The sequence below is a fragment of the Pomacea canaliculata genome, linkage group LG10, assembly GCF_003073045.1.
Source record: "Pomacea canaliculata isolate SZHN2017 linkage group LG10, ASM307304v1, whole genome shotgun sequence".
NCBI classification, from domain to species: domain Eukaryota; kingdom Metazoa; phylum Mollusca; class Gastropoda; order Architaenioglossa; family Ampullariidae; genus Pomacea; species Pomacea canaliculata.
Window position 1 is genome coordinate 18827481 of NC_037599.1, and position 19894 is coordinate 18847374.

Sequence of the window (19894 nt, forward strand, 5' to 3'; positions counted from 1 at the left end):
TGAAAACTCAAAAGTTTCATAGTAGCTGCAAAGCAGCATTCTTGTTACTGATAATCAGTTACAGTTTTACCACTTTGTTACACTACTGAATCTGATATAAACAAATTATAAATGGAACAACATGTGCTGCTTTTGCTTGCATAGTCCTAATATTCAATGTTAAAAGTTGGTAATCACACATTGGAATCAGCCATCTGTTGTTTTAAAATGGTCATCATCAACTGTAGAGTAAATGTGCCCCTCACTGCTCAAAAACTCTATGGCCTCCCTGAAAAACAAAATTTCCCTATTTCAGTCTTCTTTCAAGCAGACTTAGTGTAGGCATTTTATGATTGGTTTATTCACTTTCTTTGATCGATAGGTCTACATTAAGCTGAAGCAAAATGAATATATGTGTAACTGGTATAATAAGACTTATTTGTCACAGAAAGAGGAAATTTTCCAAAACATGAAGAGATGAGGGGATTCTAAAACAGAAAAAAGGCTCAGGTATGATTCAATGAACCATAGCTTACATTTCTTTCACTTCGAAAAGGCAACAATGCAAAGCTACACAAGCACTTAAGTAGTATTTCCACTTAGGAACCAAATTATATGGTTCTATTACATAATAATAAATATTAATAACAAACATGACTATAAATGCTCTAGTTCAGTAAATAAAAATAGAACAAAATGAAACTCAAAGGTCATGAAGACCACACACACACACACACACCTGATTGCCTTTTCTGGAACCCCTTTTAGGTTTTCTGCAACTTCTTTTATGCTGGCTCCCATTTGTGAGCTGCTATTTTTAATCACATTAGCAATCTGAAAGGAAAAAAAATCACTAGTTACTGACAAAATAATAATAAAAAAATTTTAATTTTAACAAACTAGCCTTAATGTTGATGTCTTAAAGATGGCTAATTAAAGAACATATACATGCATACAAAAATATCCACAAAACAAAACTTAAAGTATACACATGTGCTTAAATATACATACAAATATATATTGCATACCCCAATCAAACCATATAAATATATAAAAAGCTACATACCCACACACTACCCTAGCAGAGAAAATACTTTTCAGGCATATCCCCCAGTGAAGGCTTTTTTAAATGTTCTGATCTATATGTTTAGCATCAATTTGCAAATTATTCAAGTAACAACACAATAAGATGTACAACATGAAAATTTGCAAGTTGTTTTTCCACCCACCTGCTGATGGAGACCAGAAAGACCGTAGCTGTTGCTGCTGTAGTCATTAATATTTCTGTTCCCAACCACTGCTGAGGTATTATGAGGTCTGGTATCTGGTACTGACTGAATAAAACAGACAACCACCAAGTACACCAATTTATGTACCCATGAAACTGTGACAAGCAGCACGTTTAAAAATTTAGCTAATTTTGCTAAAAAGTATAGGATCAATGGAATTAATGCAAAATCACAGCAACCATCCTTATAAAGATATCACATGCAAAAAGAAAAAGAAAAAAAAAAAAGAGTATTTTGCCAGCAACAGGTCAAGTGTAAAACAGGACACCCAATCATTGTACTGACGACAAGCCTAAACTGTGAAATGACAAAATTTTTGAGAAAACTTTTTTTCCTTCAAAAGATAGCATGAAAACACACTCAATAACACAAAGGTTCTAAAAAGCACAAAGAGAAGAAAAAGGAACTGGTGTAGTATTCCAAACACTAGGTAAGGCTGTATCAAAGCCAAGCAGCTGACCCTGTAAGCAAGCGCCAACCATATGCTAAAAAAGAATATGCCCGAGATTTGAAACCAGCACAGCTAATCAAGTGTGTCAAGTCACTAGACTGCCCACATAGAGACGAGAGAAAAAAAAGAGGGTGAGTGGGGGACAAGAAGTGGAGAAAGAACGAGAACACATAGGTCAAAATACAAGCTTCAGGTACACTATATCCATGTTTTATAAATTTGTGATACAACATACATTACTGCTTTGGGCTTTTGAGTATAAAACCTCTAAGATGTGGCATGTCAGCTCATTCATGTCTTCAACTGGCGTGATCTTAAAGGCTGTCACATTGCGTTTCCCCGCAAAAGACCGGACATGACCATACACTCGAACATACGTGTTCTCCCTCAATGCCGGTGCCCTCTGTTCTTCTTGACCATTTTCCTACACAGACAGCACACAAAGATGGGCACAGCAACATTTTTGGTATACTTATCTGAGGCATAAAATTAAAAAGTTGACAGTCCCATGACCTAGTGGTTGTCAGGACAGGGAACATAAAGGTTTCTTGTGTATAAAAAATACTATGACTATGATCACTTGCACTAGCCACCAAAACACTGACACTACACACAATTACTAAACTGGAAATATTTAAAGCAGTGGTTCTTAACCAGGGTTCGATTGAACCCTAGGGGTTTGATAGTCAGTCTCGGGGGTTCGGCGGAGCCTCCGCCACGGAGGTCAAGACACACCCGCAATTCGTGATGACACTAAAGAAGGGTTTAATGAATGTGCATATGAAACTAAAGAAGGGTTCAGTGAATGTGCATTATGAAACTTGTGGGTTCGGTACCTCAAAAAAGGTTAAGAACCACTGATTTAAAGATAAAAAGATTTAACATCTATATTAAACATAATATTAATGAGGAAATGATGCTATACAGAAATGTATAAAAGTTTCTGCAAGTCTTTTTTATGTGCTCATCATTTGTTTACTTGTAGAATCTTCGAACCACAATGCAGCCCAATGGTAACGTATGCACTGCTTTTCCTTGCCCAGCATCTGCATACAATCTCTGAACATGCATATATTTTATTCTGTAGATCTTTTTTCTACAAATATTTACAGAAAACGATTTTAGCTGGTCTCGTTTACAGGATTATGGATTATTTAGTGGTTCTAAGATGCTGTTGAATGACTCGACTTTGCTTGGATACTCACATCTATGGTGGAGCTAAAGTTCTTGTAGCAATAAGGAATGAATTATCTCTTTCTCTCTCACATAAAATATAAAACAAAAATCAAGGCTCACATCCGTATCAACAAATTGTCGAACTTCCAGTGGTGGCCCCGTCATGTCATCTATCTCATATTCCACACGTGTCGGTGATTCTTTGACAGATCTGATCAGCCCCACCAGTGTTACCTGCACAAGTATTACTTTTGCACTTTCATCTGAAGCCAGCCTTTTACTTTTAATAGCAACAATAAAGATACATTTAATATTATTGTACTACCCACATGACAAGCTTACCTGTGATGAAACATAACAGAAAAGTTTATAAAACACAAAGAAAGATCTAAGGAAGCAATACTGTTACAAAAAAAATTGCTGAAAATCTTAGATCACTGTAAGTTAATCATTAAATAATATTATAAAAAGCTAGTTTAAATCTTAAAATGTCACCAAACCTGTAACATAACTAAAATATTTTACGTTTTTTAGGACCGGATAATTATAACTAGAGTATTTAGACAAAAATAAATTCATAAAATACATTTTAGGGACTAAAGAAATATATTTTCAATAGCCATTTACCTGTGAAATCTGCAAGTTTCCTGAGAAAAAGTCATCATTGTTCTGTGAAGCATTAAGTATTTGAGCAACTGTGCACGGCACTAAGTTCTGCGCTCTTGATCGTCCCTGGAAAATAGATTTTGATTATCTTTTACAGTTTTAATTTTTGAAAAAGATTTTTGTTTACAATACAGCAGTTGCACTTAATGAATTCAAATGATAATGTATACTTTCTGATGCAGGATTTTGAAAGAACAGAAAAGTCTCCGGCATGTTTTAGAACTGTAATGTTCAAACGAAATTACCTTTCTTTCATCTGATTGTTGCTGTGAGCCAAAACCACCAGGTGAAGAAAATCCACCAGGTCCATCAAACCCTCCGCCCTGATGAAATCCTGCGGCAAAGAAAATAAAACTCACATTTGTTTATTTTTGTTAACATTTTCTGGCTGCACTCTTCTACAATTGCTGTCATATGCATGCAAAACGATAAGCTAGTTTTCCACAAAGAGTTGCGGCAAACTGTAACTCACTTCCAGCTAATATTAAATATGCTAAATGTAAATAACTCAGTATAGATAAAGTTCCAAATTAAAAAAAATTCTTTTTGATGACATTGACAATGCATTATCAACTCACCCTAACAGAGGGCACTAAATAGGCTATGATTAATTGAGGCTTATACAACAACAGCCAGTCCCCCTACTACTACTAACAGCCAGTCCCTATCTTATTACGGCTACATTTCACATATGGCTTTATTCAACAATGTCAACTAATATTGCTAAAGGCAAGGAACATGGTAAATTGATGACAATCTTCTTTGCATCTCGATATACTAACAGTCGTGTACAGCTTATGAAAGTGACAACAACAAGCCACCATATTCTCCTATTAAAGATGTTCGTATCTACGAGTGTATCCTCCAAGTTTAAGTGCTAAGTACATTTGTTTGTTACATAACATAAACACTAAAATGTACCTCCTTGGTCGCTCCACATTTTGTCGGCGGTAAATAACACACTTTGGCGGGAAAGTTCCGCATTACCTCCCTTGTTCTATCTCGCGTAGTAAGTTGCCAAAATCATCTCCTCTGAAAATAAAATCTCCTACTAATGGAAAATTTGGCTCGATCTTTCAGTTTAGTGATTCTTTGTGCGGAAAAAGAGTTGCAGAGCATTATAGTTTTTGTCTATCAATGTCTGAGCATCGAAAATTTGTTACATCGTGCAAGAAACCCAGGAAGATCGTGAACTAGATCAGTCGGTGTAATTCAGATTTCAGACGGTGAACTAACAACATGCAGTATGTTGTACTCATGACGCTGATTGTTGGAGTGCATCAGTCTTCGACTTCTTTATTTAGTGCATCGATCGCTTCACCGAGGAGAAAATCACGATGAGGTGAAACAAATTTAAATGATGGTTGGTTGTCGCAGACAGTGATGCGAAATCACCCCGAGTGCGGACTCTTTTAAGACTACAACGCAACCCCAAGTAACCCGTGGTGGTGGTGGTGGTTATGCATGGGTGGGGGTGATTGCAGGAAGTAATACAGTCATCTATAGCTAAAAGGACAGCTAATCGGTTGTCATAAAAAAAATAATAGAAGACCAATGGCAGAAGTAAAGTCACGTCGAATATTGGCCCAGAATTGAAATGCACAAGAAACAAAATCCCTCAGTGCGACAACGAAACAAGGCTGAAACCTACAGACCACATAACAATTATTTTCCTCGTCCATCATCAATTTTTGTCTTTGTAAAAGGCACCTCATCTATAATTTATATTCTAGTAATTTAGTATATATATATTAAATGTATAGATGCCGCAAAGTTCATTATACGAGTATAATTCCTTGCAACTCTGAGAAATCAGCGATTGCACTATACGCGCTGATTACATCTATAATGACGTTAAACACTGCAGTTCTGACCATATTTGCCAAGCTAGTATAAGTATGCCCAACACAGACTTTAATAAAAGAAGCCTGTGAATCCCAACTTGTTTCATTGATTTACTTTCATTTTCACAATGGTGGAACTTCCGGTTACAACGCATATTTCCGCTTTTGACATCAGCGCAAACATGCCGCCTGGTTCCCTCTGTTGTTGAAAGCAAGCAGACGACAGATGTACAGTAAGGCTGCGGTGATAATGTCCAATCTTTGCTGCATTTAATATTTCATTGTTTAAAGATGAACGTGAAATTTTATTTATTTATTAGTGTAGTGTCGCTGTCCATGTACTAAATACTGTGCCTTAGACCACTCTGTGATGCATCATATCCCGTAACTGTACGTTAAAATAGTAATACTGATAAACGTATTTCGTATTCCATCGTCTCATTTTTTTTTTCAAGACTATCTAAGGAACAACACGCGACTAGAGACTCTAGACTCTAGCAATCTAAAAGGTTTTTGTGGACAAGCAGCTAAAAGTTATCGATGGCAATGAATATAATGATAATGACTCGAGATGCGCCGAATATTACTTTTGAAAAACGAACTTCGCAGTCATCGACTACAGGTGATACAAAGTCATTGTCTAAATGTAGAATAAGTTTCCGAAACTTTGTTTGTAGTTGGTAAAGAGGTAAATTTAAAAAATAAGGCAAGGAAGGGAGCGTTTTTAAAATAAAACTGGGCATCAGAATGTCTAAATTGCGAATATATACTATCTATAACTTCTGTACACGTAAGCTGAAAAGTTGCGTAGTTCTAGATAACCGATATAGATGTGACGCGGCCATGGCCCATTTGTGAAAGTAGATATGATTCATAAAAGACTTATTTTCAAAACTGATAAACTTAAATAAACCATAATGCAAAAGAAAGCATGGGGCTTATAAAATATAGCTGATATTTGTGAACTGTGACAGCATAATTTAATAGAATGGTAGCAGAACTAAATCATTGCTCTTTGGAGATAGAATAGATTAGGGAAAATAGATAACAAGACAAAGAACAATAAACCAGCTGTGTTCTGCATCTGTGTGCCTTTTGAAGTGCGTGTCTGGTCAGATACTGTTGGTACTATTATGCCAAACACTTTAAACTTTTGGTCCAATCTGTATGCTTTTTAGTAGCATGATTGTGTCTTTAAATACCAATTTTTACTCACAAGCTTTAAATCATTATCATCACCTGAATCTAACAATGAAACGGTTACGATGTTTTCATACTAATGCCAGAATTTTGGTATTAATTTTATAACAACCATGTTAATGTTCATCACATTTTTCCAGTTTCCAGTTGGAATGAGAGAGTACCTATAGTAACAGAACTGTCAGCATGGGGAGGCCACTGAAAACAGCCGAGTTTGATGCAACATACTACCCTGCAGCTGCGGTCAGCTTTGTTTTTATGCTGTACCTCTTCAAAGTTCTTAGTCCCAAAATATCAGCAAGAGTCTCTGAGCGCTACAATCTTTTGTCTGCCGAACAACAGGTAGACTGGAATGTCAGGTAATATATTGTTAATACTTTCTTGTTCTTATGTATAAGAGTTTTAAAGTTTACTTTTCAGAAACCACTAGAGGTGCTCATGCACATGCACATTCAAGCAAGGAGCATGGCTTTGCAGTTATTGTTCTGGATAGGTTTGCTTAGACCTGTCATTTTTCCTATGCCTCCATAACATTCAATGTACTATTGGTAACCTTAGACAATTCTACCGATTTAATTTGTTAAAGGTGTCTATCGGTTGGAGAACAACAGTTTTTGAGAGTTATTGAATTCCAGGTCTAACTGATAAAGCATAATAAAATTTGCAGGAAGATTATTATAAGCTCATTAATGTATAAAGGAAGATAAATTTAATGACTTTTCCTGTGACTTCAAAATGGGGAGGTCAGCTGAAACTATTTACAGAATGTTAACTAATAATTGATCATAATAATAATAAGCTAATTTGTTTTGTGCCATTTTCTGGCCAACAGGCAGGTTAATTGTGTTGAACAATATCTGCATGACAGTCACAAAATAAAGAGCAATGTGAAGACTAGCTACGATCTGGTAGTGAAGGGTGATCATTGCAGATTTCATAGGAAAGATGCATCCAAGGAAATATTCAGGAAACAAGAAATAATGACATCAGGAGAAATTTGACCAGTGACGTCATATTAAACAGCAAACAGGTGACCGTCCCTTGAGTGTATTTAGTGCAACTCAATTGAATTGTTCCTGAAGCAAATGAGGTGTGCCAGATTGGAGATCCGGCCAATCAGCTCACATAGCTATGTACGTAGTAGAGAATATTAAATACATAGTACATTGCCAATACAGTTTCTACACAAACAACTTGCAGCGAGCTACTACCTCTGTGCTGCTAGCCGTTCATAAACAGTGGTCAAGATTTGCGAAACTCTTAAAAGCACAATGCATGAACTAACATTTTCGTAAATTAGAAACTGCTTTATACTTTCAGGGTTGTCTCTACCGTCCATGCAACCTTGGTCAGCTCTATGTGTGCATACTCTTTAATATATGATAATGAGATCAGTGAAGAACCTATATGGTAAGAAATCAGAAGCTATCCTTTTCTTTAATCTATCATTAACCACGAATGATAAATACTGTATTTCTTAATTATTCATTTATAAAAGATTTCAGTTGTTGTTCCTTTTTATACATTCACAGATTTTCAGTTTTTGTAAATTAAGTTATAGTACCTATATTTTACCTGTAAGTTCATGCTTGCAGTTATTTTCTTTGAGTAAGTTTTGCATGGTTTGTTTCAATAAATCCAATTCTGTGACAGCACTTGAAATTTATATTATATTTACAGTTCATTTAAATTCATACTCACATTTATATATACTGTTCTCTTTAGAACAAATTTCTTCATTGAAAGACTGTGATCATGGTCACAAGTTTTTGGAGTGTGCAGACATGAAAATCTGCTTAATTAATAATAGGTTTCTGAAATTCTGATAATGTCTGGAAGCTCCAGACTCACTTGTGCAGTGACACAGCTGTGCAGGTTGGGAATATTTTCCTTGCAACTATCCCTGCACCCTGCATATTTGTTTTTGCCTGCAAATAGCAAACATACCTTTGACTAGTGCAGTCTTGGAAGGCAGAACACTCTTCAGCATATGCAAATTGTAGGATAGATAAGACTCAGTGTTGATGGAAGAAGAGCCCAAACAGGCAAGAACTGAGCTGCCTGGCTAAAAGAAGAAATCAAGATGATGATTACTTTTTTTTTCAATCCCTTATCAGTGGTCACCAGATTTCATTCCAATGTATTTTTTTATGAGGATAGTGTGGATGTGAATTTTAAATAACTGTTTGTACAGGTGGGATGCCCCTGTTGTAAGAACAAGCTGTGCAATAGTTGTGGGTTACATGGCTGCTGGTAAGGCAATATTGTTAGTTTTAATTGTCTGTAACAATTGTCGTTGGTAAATTATTGTTGATGGGGCTTTCCGGATAATGTTTTACTCAATTTTTTAATGTAAAATTTAAAATGTGTAGGATACGTAACTGCTGAATTTCTTTTCAACATTTGTGTTTTGGTATGCATGTATTTTCTAAAAAGGCATGTAATACTCAGCTTATAACAATTCTAGTTATGTTTAATGTTACTTTTCCTCCACTATGGCTGATATCAGAAATGTGAGTAGTGACAGAAACTGTTATAAACAGAATGTGAACACTAATTGCAAGTGCAAAAAATATTTTAAGAAGTACTCTAATAAGCTAGCAGTGATAGAAAATGGCTTGCTGAATCCTTTATGCTCAGAAATTTGGATTTGAAAAGAACCATTTACTTGCCATGGTCTCTAAAAAAGAATTCTATGCTGGTTCCTAGAAGGACCCATGTTTATTGTGGAGTAACATCTTCAGAACTCTGTTGATTCTAGTGTTCAAGTTTGGTCTCCTATAGTCATGAAAATATTGGCGTCTAATTTGGAAATTATTCCATAAAATTTTGAACCAGAGCACAGTGACGAAAAGTTGAGCGAACAGGAGAAAACTGACAGAGGATAAGGTTACAAACAATAATATAGTTTCAGTATGGCAACAGCATGCTTCAAAATGGCAGTCATTGAAGAAGTTGTTGGGCTGATCTAATGTGAAAAATAGAAGAATGAACCGTCTGGGTACTTCTGGACTGGAAGTACAATATTTTTCACAGGTCCTCACACGCAAAGTCAAAGGTCCGCGTGCCCCCTGCTTTCCCATGACAAATCTGTTTGCATACTTCCTGTTTGCTACACTTTTCTACAGATTGCAAGCATTCCATTCTTGTAGATTGCAAACTGTAAATCAGGGTTGCCTTGCCAGTCTGCAAAACTGCTAGCAGTATCCCAGGTCAATCCACAATTTTTTCTTGTCAAATAGGTCCGACTATGTCATGAACTAAGATCAGTTTGTTTTCCTTCATGCATGAATTTACAAGAAAAGCAGCCTTCTTGGCTTCAGGAACCATCCTAGAACTGTTTTAGAAACTATTGTTTGTAAACAATTCTTTTGCAGCTAGAAATTGTAAGGGAAAATATTTTAGGCAGTCATTATCATTTACAATCAGTTTGCTAGTTTCCTCCACTCCATTTTCTCATCTTATACCTCTAATCTTAATTTGAAACAAATTGTTATCATCTGGAGGTGATTCTAAATCCATCATTGGCTATTCATAAAGATGGCTTGTGTTGCTAAACATTTGTTTCTGAATTGAGTAGATGACGCTATTGCTTCTCTGACAATATTAAGAAACATGCTCGGTAGTTTTATTTATAACTTTGCAGATCTTGTGGTAATGACAATCCATTACAAGCATATTGGTGAAGCATTTTACTTCTTTCACCATGGGGCATCTATGTATGCATATTATTATGTCATGGTGAGTAAAGTGTAATAGTTTGATAATTATTATTACTATGTAATCTGTACTATGTAATTAGTATGTATCTGAGTGTGTGTGTGTGCGCTTGCACAAGTGTGTTAATGCATGATGCACAATTTGTTGTAACACTGATCTTTGGATAGTTATGTACCGATGTTTGACCATTTTTATTTTGAGAGACAAAGAGAGTGTGTGTGTGTTTGTGTGCATGCATGCATCCATGTCAGCATGTAGTAAAATGTTGTTTCTGTAATTATTACCAAACCTTTTTTTTTTTCTGTTTCAGACATATGGTGTGTTAGCATACTTTGCAAACTACCGCTTGATAGCAGAATTTTCAACTCCTTTTGTGAATCAAAGGTAATTTGAGTCTATGTGTCAAACAGGTAGTGAAAGAACGATGCCTTAGAACAGATATGCCATATTTTTGCCATAAATATTTGTTTAAAAAAAATAATTCGGTCAGGTGGCGCAACAGTAAGTGATTGGCTGCCCAGTGTTCAGATCTTGTTTAGGGCATGCTGCTCTTTCTCTGCATGTGGCATCTTTTAACAGAGCTGGAGTTACTAGTAGTTAACTGTTTGCTATCCTGTTATTAAATTGTATTCATTTATTTAAAAACATTCCATTGCACTCAAATAAGACTGTAATACTAGTTGACTACAGAAATTGTGAAATGGTGATATTTAAAGATTTTCTTGATGTGTTTTTAAAAAAAAACAAAACAGAAATAATAAAGTGGATTTCCCCATCCTCATGCTGTTTATTAACAGTTTTACTAGAGGTATAGGACTTTTATATATTGTTTTAAACTGTTGGCATAATTTTTTAGAATATATGCAGTTCATTGGAAATAGCATTTGACATCCTTAAAGTGTTCTTTCTTTTTAAAATAAGTTTTATGCATCGATTTTGCTGTACATGTATTGGCAACTCTCACATTTAAGTTCTTTTTTTCAGGTGGTTCCTGGCTGTGTTGGGAAGTTCAAAATCAAGCCCTGTGTTTGTTGGCAATGGCATTGCTATGGCCGTAACATTTTTTGCTGTGCGCATAGCTGTCATGCCAGTTTATTGGCATAAGGTATATAGTGTCTATGGTACAGAACCATTCAACCGCCTTGGCCACATCCAGCTAGTTCTCGTTCTGACATGCGCAGTTTTAGACATCATTAATCTTTTTTGGTTCTTTAAAATATTTTCAGGGGCTCGCAAAGTTCTAGCTATGTTTTTGAACAACGAGTCAGCTGTTAGCAATTCAGGCAGCAGTGTAAGTTTAAAAAATACTTTTGGGCACCCTCATAAAGAGTAGTGAGGCACCTACCATGTGCAAGAATGTACTTTGTTAGAGATACAGCAGTAGTTTTCAAGTTTTGCTTAAAACATATTCAGATATATACATGTAGAAAATAGTTCATATCGTTTTTATTTTAGTAATATATACTGTTGGTTTTGTGGCATGTACTATGTAGTGGTAGAAATGTTGTATTTGTCCTTTTCATATTTTAGTAGTGCTGAAAATGTCAACTTTAAAGAATGAAGAATATCTAAATGAACATGGTGACTTAAAATGGATGATTTTACATGTATTTGGCAGATGTGTGTGGGCAGCAGAAGCTGAATAAGAGGAATGCTATTTATTTGTTTAAATACTTTTTATGAGTGATCCTGTGTTAGGTTTGTGTAAGAACAGGGGCTTTCACATCGTTTGACTAGAAATGAAGTGGTCAGTTTATTTTGGTCATGTTTCTGATGTTTTTCACCTTCTCAATAGATGTCGGATCTTTCTTTTTGTAATAGCATACTCTTTTTTAGGCCATGTTTTGCTTTTAGATTAACCCAATTTTCCTCTGTTGGTGAGCACAAAGATGTGTTTCAGGGGATATTTTCATCACACATCGGCTTATTGTTTCTATACTTTTAAAATGCAGCCAGCTTTTGCACGTAGACAATAGAATGCAAATTCTGCATTCACATTGTCAGATATCCCATTGCTTAAACATCCTACAGAACACATGAATAGGAACATAAGAAAATCTGTTATAAAGAGGAACAGCTACTCCCATTGAACAGACTGACACTTCTGCATTATTGAGTGTACAGATTTTACCTCTTTATTTTAAGCTCAGAGAGGGTGACTTTTTTACACATCTACTTAGAGGAGATCTGAAGAGTTGGCTTACTGGTATTAGTATGTCAGAAGCATTACTTTGTCCAATCATTGTCTTCGATATTGATGTGTCCTGTAAGATTTTTTCCAATTTTTATTAGTGCTCGTATCACGAGTTACTACTGTGTCTTATTTGTACAAGTTTTCAAAATTGCTTCACATTAGAGCGTACCTAATTTTATTTATAGAAACAACCACTAAAATTCTAATAGATGAGTGGAATAATATTCATTATGTAATGTACTTTGATTTTAGAACTCATCTTGGCAGAAATAATTATATAGAATATAAAGTACTAATGTTGTAGCAGTACTATTTTTTTTTTTAAGGAAAAGTGTTTAGAATTTAATGCAAAATGTTGTGATTAGTGGTTACATTTATAAATAACTTACAGTTTTAAATGAATATTGTCCACCACAGATGATTTCATGACAAATTGTTTGACAATTTCAAAGTGCATATACTGTTGATTTCCACCACTACACTCTTTGTGCAGTTTGGTATTCCCTCAGCAGTTTATCTTTGTTTTTGAGGCCACCAGATCAAAAGATTGCTTTAGTTCACATTATCATTTTTTGAAATTTAAAAACAAGGTTTCTTAATCTTGGGTCCAGTCTTAATTCCCTTTTCCTAAGAGTTTAATACTCTGGATGGTTTGCACAAGCATTTTGATGGGTTTTTAAAAAAAATAAAAAAAATGCCTTCAAGTTTAAAAAGGAAAATAGTGTGTAAATTACAAGCATGTTAAATGTGGAAAAATGTCGTGTTGACGCAATTCACCCAGGGATGGGAGAACAGGGCATTTAGGCTCTCAACCTGTGCAATTTTTGTGTGTAAAATGGTTTTGTTGTTTCATTGCATTTTTAAATGGATCAGTGTTGAATTAGTGGTGTTTGTTCACATGATAGACACTGCATCTATTTCAGTGTTTACTGAGTCTTTTTAGTCTTTATTGAGTCAGTTACATTTTATTTGCTGCTGTCATAGGCATTTTTTTCTTTTAGCTTATTGGAAATCAATGAACTCAACCCTTATCAAATAAAAAATCAGCTGCACACATGTGATGAAAGTAAGTAAATAATTTAAAAATGTGTTTATTTTATTTTTGAAGCTTTCTAGTATTTAGGAAGTAGGCGAAAAATGATTACATTTATGTGGTTGACCATCCACTCCAGGTTGTTGATGGATCAAACATTTGAATTACTTTTCTTAGAGACCATCATTTCTCACATGTGTATGCGTTAATAAATCTGTGATTTATATAGTCATACTCATGCTCTTAGTGCTTGAGACAAGAACGAGACACAGACAGCATACGAAGGACGGAAGGTTGAGTGACAGTACTGATGACTAATAAAAGACGCATAGAAAATGCAAAGAGGAATTGGGTAATAAGAACTGAAGGATTTGTGATTCTGCAGAGGAAGATGAAGAGGGAAGTAGCCATTAAAGGAAAAAAGGAGTGGGGGAGGGGGCTAGAGATAGACTAGCATTCTGTGGACTGTTGTTAGAAGTAATGCTCAAATGCAGTACTACGATGAATTTAACCATGGCTGTGTCTCCAAAGATACAAGGAAAGAAAAGGATAAATCTCATCTAAAATGCCAAAAAAAAAAGGTGTTCATGTTGCTTCTTATAAGCTAAAAAGTTAAAAATATTTTGGGAGCATTCCTCCACCCTTATTCATGTGTGTGTGTGTGTTTTAGATAGGGCTTTATCATTGACAATATCAGGGATATTAAAGATAAGCATTGAGATGAAAAAGTGTGCCTCAATTTTGTTTCTGATCAATCATGCAATGTAATTTTTGAGATTTGTTTGATTTTTAAAAAAATCGAAGATGAATCCTCCTATGTGCTAGTCAACTCAGTGGTCTTTTTTTCAGAGAACATTTATGTGGGATTTGGCATGAGTAGCTTTTATCTTGTCTACATAGATATATGTGTGTGTGTCTGGGTGTACATAAATGCATGCGTGTGAGACTGACATGATACTTCATTCTTAACAAAGTGTGAAACATACTGTTAAAAGTTTTTTTTGAAATGTGTGTTGTTTCCTGGGACCATTTTACTAGATTTTAAGATGCACTTGATTAACCTTTTACAATATGTGGCTTTTTGTGGTCATGTGCATTGTGAATGGTTTCATGTGAGCAGACATTTTAGATATGGATAGTGTGTTATGTAATACAGATATAAATATTGTCATTTAGCATAAAATAAGAGCTAGACACTTAAATAGTGTTCACTGTCAGTGCACTTCATTTTACGAAGAACTGTAAAGTTCCATTTGCACAGCAACTTAAATAGCCTGTAACTTTAAATTTTAGTTGATGGATTTTTTTTTTACTGACCTCATCACATGCTACAGTTACAGCTCCAGAAAACCTTAAAATGAAAAATAAAGAATTGTGTGAAATGTACACCCCAACAGGTTTTAGAAAAACATGTAAACATGGAGAGAAGTTTGGATTAAGGACAAATAAGTAGTCATTGTATCTGTAACCAACATGTCAGTCCCTGATGGCTACGTAGGGGTGGGCTTGTTGTACAAGAACACAACAGAGATTGAAATTGCCGCATAATCGTAGTTTTTATTCAGTCTCGTGTCAACATGTCAGTCCCTGATGGCTGGCTTGCCCTCTCTCCACTCTCACTTCCAAAATCAAAAAACCTCTCTCAACTGTAAAGCTACACTACTTATATCTTCCGTCGAACGTTCCAGAACCATCCACCCCATTTTCCCACAGTCTCGTCACGACCTTTCTCAGTTCCCGTGGTCACCCCCACCCTGCCCTGTCTGGTCATTGTCTCCCCAAGTGGCTCAGACAACTTCTGGTGTAACAATAGGTCCAGTCGCCACTAGTTTCGGGTGGACAGTTCAAGGCTGGCTATTACGCACGCAGACGGCGTGAGAAAGGGACAGTCCTGGGAGCTGTCGACCCCTACGCTCTACAAAACAAAGACATAACTTAATACACTATTAGAGTACTACACATCAATATCAGTATTTTGAACTTGTCATGTTTATCTGTTTACATCCATTTGCAGCTCTACAAAGATATAACTTTGTACACTACTAGAGTGCTACACATCAATATCAGTATTTTAAACTTGTCATGTTTATCTGTTTACATCCATTTGCAGCTCATATTAAAATTTACCTTCAGCAATTTGTGATGTTCACTTTTATCTGTATGGTGCAGTACGTGTCAGTGATGCAAACAGAATATGTGTATGTTCGAGCAGTGTAGTAAACCGGAAATACGTTATAACGGATTAAAAACTAGATTATGGTAATGTAAAAAAAAAAAAAACATCAGCATCGACTTAGATAAACGCAGCTACCTGCCCAGAAGTCTATAAAAACATTTGAGTAATCAAAAGGTGAAGATCCTCACCATTTTCTGACCCGACTTTACTACTGGAGTTGCTAGAAAAAAGGTCAGAAGTTCTTTTTTTGAAAATCTGACTTCATCAAGTGAACAAATATTCGGGACCTGGAGGAGGGTGCTTAGATCTGCTAGTGCAAAGTCGACTCGATCGTCATTACCACCTAATACACTGCAGGCAAGGCAGAAGCTTTGCTTCTTATCAGCCGCATTGTTGTCCCGTTGATGCATGAAGTAATCTCTGTTATCTGGCGTAAGACTCGACCCACTCCTGATAAATTTTCTGGTAAGTAAATCCGTTTTATTTTCTCGTGATTTAACAATTAAAAAAGATCCAACTGAAACTTCTGTTGCCAATAGGAATAGATATAGGACTGCTGCAGAGTTAGTGCGTTGAACCAATTACTCGAGGATAACATTGACAAATCCTTATCCAGTCCGTATTTTTGTCAATGCGAGTTCACTGTCAACGGAAGTAAACAATCAGCATTTTGATCATGGCGGCAGAAGTGGGAGGGACCGATAACGAGAAACGCGAAAGCGTGGTGAGCATCGGCAGTACAGTGGCATATTCGTCAACAGACGATACTTGTCTCATAAATTTTGAGCAGAATGGAGATCGGAGAGAGAAAAGTTTGAGTGATTCATTTGTTGTGGCAAAATGCAGATCAAAAGCAGACCCGGAAGGAGGTGAAACTGAAACTGACAGCAAACTTTGTGGATGGCTGGTTAAGTACAGCAGCATTGGGTTTGTAAAAACCTCAAAGCTACACTGGTTTATTTTTGGTGATGATACATGTAAATTATACTACTACAGACAGCCTCAGGATTTATTGCCACTGGGAGAAATTGACATTAAACATGCTACTCTATTTTTCGACGCCAGCAATCGCGAAAAGCCTGGCTCGTTCGAAATAAGGTACTGTATATAACATAGTTTCCAACGTTCGTTACTTTATAGGATATTGCAAAGTAAGAATGAAAGGCAGCATGCAAAATATTTTACACTTTCAAGGTTAAAATGAAGGCGGACTTATCCCCCCACCCACACACACACATATATATACACACTAAGGCTTTTGGTGAAATAAGTTAATTACAAATGGAAATTAATAGTGCAATCGAATCATCGTAGACATATACATTATTAAAAATGCACACATAATGCATACATACATTCTTGCTTCAAATATACCATATATATATATATACACATATACACACATGCAGATACAAAAGTACAACAGTAAACATAACACTTATTTGCATTTAAGTGGATGTGTACTGTACAGTAGATTTCTGAATTAAAATGCAACTTTATGTCTCCTAAAGGGTGGGTTAGGGTTAGGTTTTATAATATAAACAATTATCTAAACCAGTGGTTCGCAAAGTGTGGTCCGCGGACCACTAGTGGTCCGTGGGCATAAGTCAGGTGGTCCGCGGCTGACAGTCGTCATATGTCAGCAAAGTAATGCTTTAAGTGATGCATTCCTCGCATTAACATTTTAATTACAAAGAATGAGGTAGGTAGTTTTATGTCAACTTATTACTATACTACTGTCACAAAAGGACATTTAGTTTTGAATGGTAATGAAACAAATGCGGCAATTTAAATTCGAAATTCATAGTACAGACTAATTTTTATGACTTGGTGGTCCGCCATATTTTTTACTTAAGGAAAGTGGTCCGCGGTCCGAAATACTTTGAGAACCACTGATCTAAACATTATAACATTTTGTTATTTCATTTCAGCTTTCCATTTTTTATTTGTTTAGGTTCTGCTGTTCATGTTGTTAGTGTACTTGATTATTGCTCAAAGAATGTCTTTAATGTTGTGGTAGAGAACTATATAAAAAGACATTTATTATTATTTAGTGCATTACTTGATAGCCTAATATTGTTTTGTGTAAAGTTATTTGCTCATGTATAAGTTATTTGCCAAGTGAAATAGTACTAGGAACATGTCCCAGTGATGGCCGCAGTTCTCTCACCCATGAAAACTATTTAATAATAATAATAAATGCAAAATTTGTTAAGCGTATACTCACACTCCTAAGGAGCATGCTTTTAGCGCCTAAGAACAAAAGCGAAACATAGACAGCATACAAGGAACAGGAAAACAAAGGAAGAACATATGAACTGTGAAAGAGTAAACATCAGTAATAATAATGAATAAAAACAAATACAGAAACCGCAAAAGAGGAACCAAATAACAAGAACTGAGAGTATCATTGTAAAAGGAAGATGCAGAGGGAATGGTGTGAAAAAGGACTTGCATTGTAGGAAAAGGTGTTAAGAATAATGTTTGTAGAAGAGGTGCATTTTCAATGCATGTTTAAAGGATGTTATAGTGGGTAGGTGGCAGATATGGAAAGGGAGAGAGTTCCTTTGTTTTGCTGCACAGTAACCAAAAATCCTGTGGGCATATATTGTTGTTCTGGTGACAATAAGAGTAAGATGATCATCAGACAAGGAGCAGAGTTGTCTAGTTATATTTACTTACATTTATACTTATATATTTTGAAAATAACATCTTTATTTGTGTTGATGATCTTAGAAAACTGGGTGATATTTAAAGCTGCATAATGTGAAACCCATATATTTTTAAAAAGAGGAAAAATATGTTTGCAAACTGGCTGTAAGTCTTTGAGATTGGGAAAGAGGGAAATGCAAACTTAAGAAAGATTTTGAGGCAAGTCTTGCTTATAAGATAGTTGAATGCCTGTCTGACTTATTAAAGATACATCTGCCATGCTAGTCATGGTCAATACATTAGTAGTACAATTCTGTGCACTAGCAGTGTTCAGCAAGAAGCACACATTTTGTCCCTGTTCAAGGTTTTTATGAGCATCTTATCACTGGATTATGGCTGTTTATGAGAGATATAATGTTTTGATATCAGATTGCTATCTAAGAAAAAAGAAATCTGATACCCAGTCCATGATTATTTTTGTGCTTTTATCACCAGCAGCAGTAGCTCAGAACTTTAGGCAGTTTTGATGGAAGGGTAAATAAGGGAATAGGCAGTTAAAAGCTGTGTGTGAGGGAGAATTTGTGTGTGAGAGAGTTTCTGTAATTTATATAAACATATATTCAGTCCATTACTTGATAGTATAATACTTTTTCATTGATATAAACTGACTGGACATTGTCTAATGCTTTTTTTATTATTTGTTATATTCAGAAGAAGATGGTGAATTAATCTAAATGTATTTTATTGTTATGAATACCTAACCAATTGATAGTACATTTATGTGCTAGTTGTAATACATAGACAAGGAAGCACTTTTCTTGTTAAAATCAAACAGGATGGACTGAGAAAGGAAACAAAATTTTAAATGGAATGAATCATCAGTCGATTTCTGTGTTTTTCTGTCCGTGTTTGTCAGTTTCAATAGCATACTTTTACCATAATTTTCTGTGTTGGCTACATTCTGTTAGCATCATAGTTTAGATAATAATTATATTGCTGGAATAATGATGTCTGATGCAAACATTGGAAAAACCTTTGACTGCTCACCCTTGCATAAATCCACTTCCAGCATTGTGTTTAAATAGTTTAGCTGGACTTTAATTTGGATTGGATTATTGTTGCAATATGTGAGAGTACCATCTCATCCATTTGTTACAATGATGCCTTTATTGTATCTGGAACTAGGAGAATGTTCATATTGCATATCAAACGGTGTATTTACACAGGAGTAAGCATAGAAAAAAATATATTCATATATCATAATAATAATTAAAATAAATAATTATAATAATAAATGCTGTTTTATTTTATACTTCCTTTTATTACATATTCCTCTTCACCAAAGGCAAGCTGAAAGTGCTTCATACACATACATGAAGGGGCAAACGCAAACTCATTCAGGGTGAACATCACATGCACTTTCACACACCCGCTCACACACTCGCACACACACTCACATACACTCACACAATCATAAACAAACCTGAATCTAAAATGGAAGGCACTTATATAAG

General features: G+C 35.4%; 3 protein-coding genes across 9 annotated transcripts in view; 2 read left to right on the forward strand and 1 right to left on the reverse strand.

Annotated features, from left to right (window-relative positions):
- Positions 1–19894, reverse strand: part of LOC112574234 (replication protein A 32 kDa subunit-B-like) — a 20614-nt gene continuing 720 nt past the window's right edge. The window contains exons 2-10 of one of the 2 annotated variants that reach the window (XM_025255147.1): positions 14870–14903; positions 8553–8670; positions 3807–3895; positions 3523–3627; positions 3016–3129; positions 1955–2143; positions 1209–1313; positions 719–813; positions 1–268 (exon numbers count right to left, since the gene is read on the reverse strand). In XM_025255147.1, coding sequence (XP_025110932.1) covers positions 187–268; positions 719–813; positions 1209–1313; positions 1955–2143; positions 3016–3129; positions 3523–3627; positions 3807–3895; positions 8553–8670; positions 14870–14903 — 931 coding nt within the window. In that variant the 3' untranslated portion in view covers positions 1–186. Of the gene's footprint in view, positions 269–718; positions 814–1208; positions 1314–1954; positions 2144–3015; positions 3130–3522; positions 3628–3806; positions 3896–4482; positions 4613–8552; positions 8671–14869; positions 14904–19894 lie in introns of those variants that run through there. The other variant, XM_025255148.1, reaches the window with a different exon arrangement.
- Positions 5490–15690, forward strand: LOC112574236 (transmembrane protein 56-B-like). 4 transcript variants are annotated; one of them, XM_025255149.1, is made up of 7 exons: positions 5490–5638; positions 6746–6964; positions 7926–8015; positions 8800–8858; positions 10252–10346; positions 10636–10709; positions 11310–15690. In XM_025255149.1, exons 2-7 carry the CDS (start codon positions 6792–6794, stop codon positions 11656–11658), a joined length of 840 nt encoding a protein of 279 aa, XP_025110934.1. In that variant the 5' UTR covers positions 5490–5638; positions 6746–6791; the 3' UTR covers positions 11659–15690. The 4 variants fall into 4 exon arrangements, with proteins under 4 accessions (XP_025110934.1, XP_025110937.1, XP_025110935.1 ...); XM_025255152.1 differs by lacking the exon at positions 5490–5638 and adding an exon at positions 5671–5795; XM_025255150.1 differs by lacking the exon at positions 5490–5638 and adding an exon at positions 5876–6027.
- Positions 15917–19894, forward strand: part of LOC112574233 (TBC1 domain family member 2B-like) — a 25975-nt gene continuing 21997 nt past the window's right edge. The window contains exon 1 of one of the 3 annotated variants that reach the window (XM_025255146.1): positions 15917–16193. Coding sequence is in view for 1 of the 3 variants with exons in the window: in XM_025255145.1 (XP_025110930.1) it covers positions 16405–16826 (422 nt within the window). In the remaining 2 variants the exon portion in view is untranslated. Of the gene's footprint in view, positions 16194–16296; positions 16827–19894 lie in introns of those variants that run through there. The other 2 variants (XR_003101388.1, XM_025255145.1) reach the window with 2 other exon arrangements.

What these genes read in the sequence shown, in the direction of transcription:
- LOC112574236 (XM_025255149.1), top strand. Translation starts at nt 6,792, where the DNA reads ATGGGGAGGCCACTGAAAACAGCCGAGTTTGATGCAACATACTACCCT. An exon ending in ATCAGTGAAGAACCTATATG is followed by an intron (nt 8,016 to 8,799) that starts GTAAGAAATCAG and finishes CTGTTTGTACAG; the next exon opens with GTGGGATGCCCCTGTTGTAA. An exon ending in ACTCCTTTTGTGAATCAAAG is followed by an intron (nt 10,710 to 11,309) that starts GTAATTTGAGTC and finishes TCTTTTTTTCAG; the next exon opens with GTGGTTCCTGGCTGTGTTGG.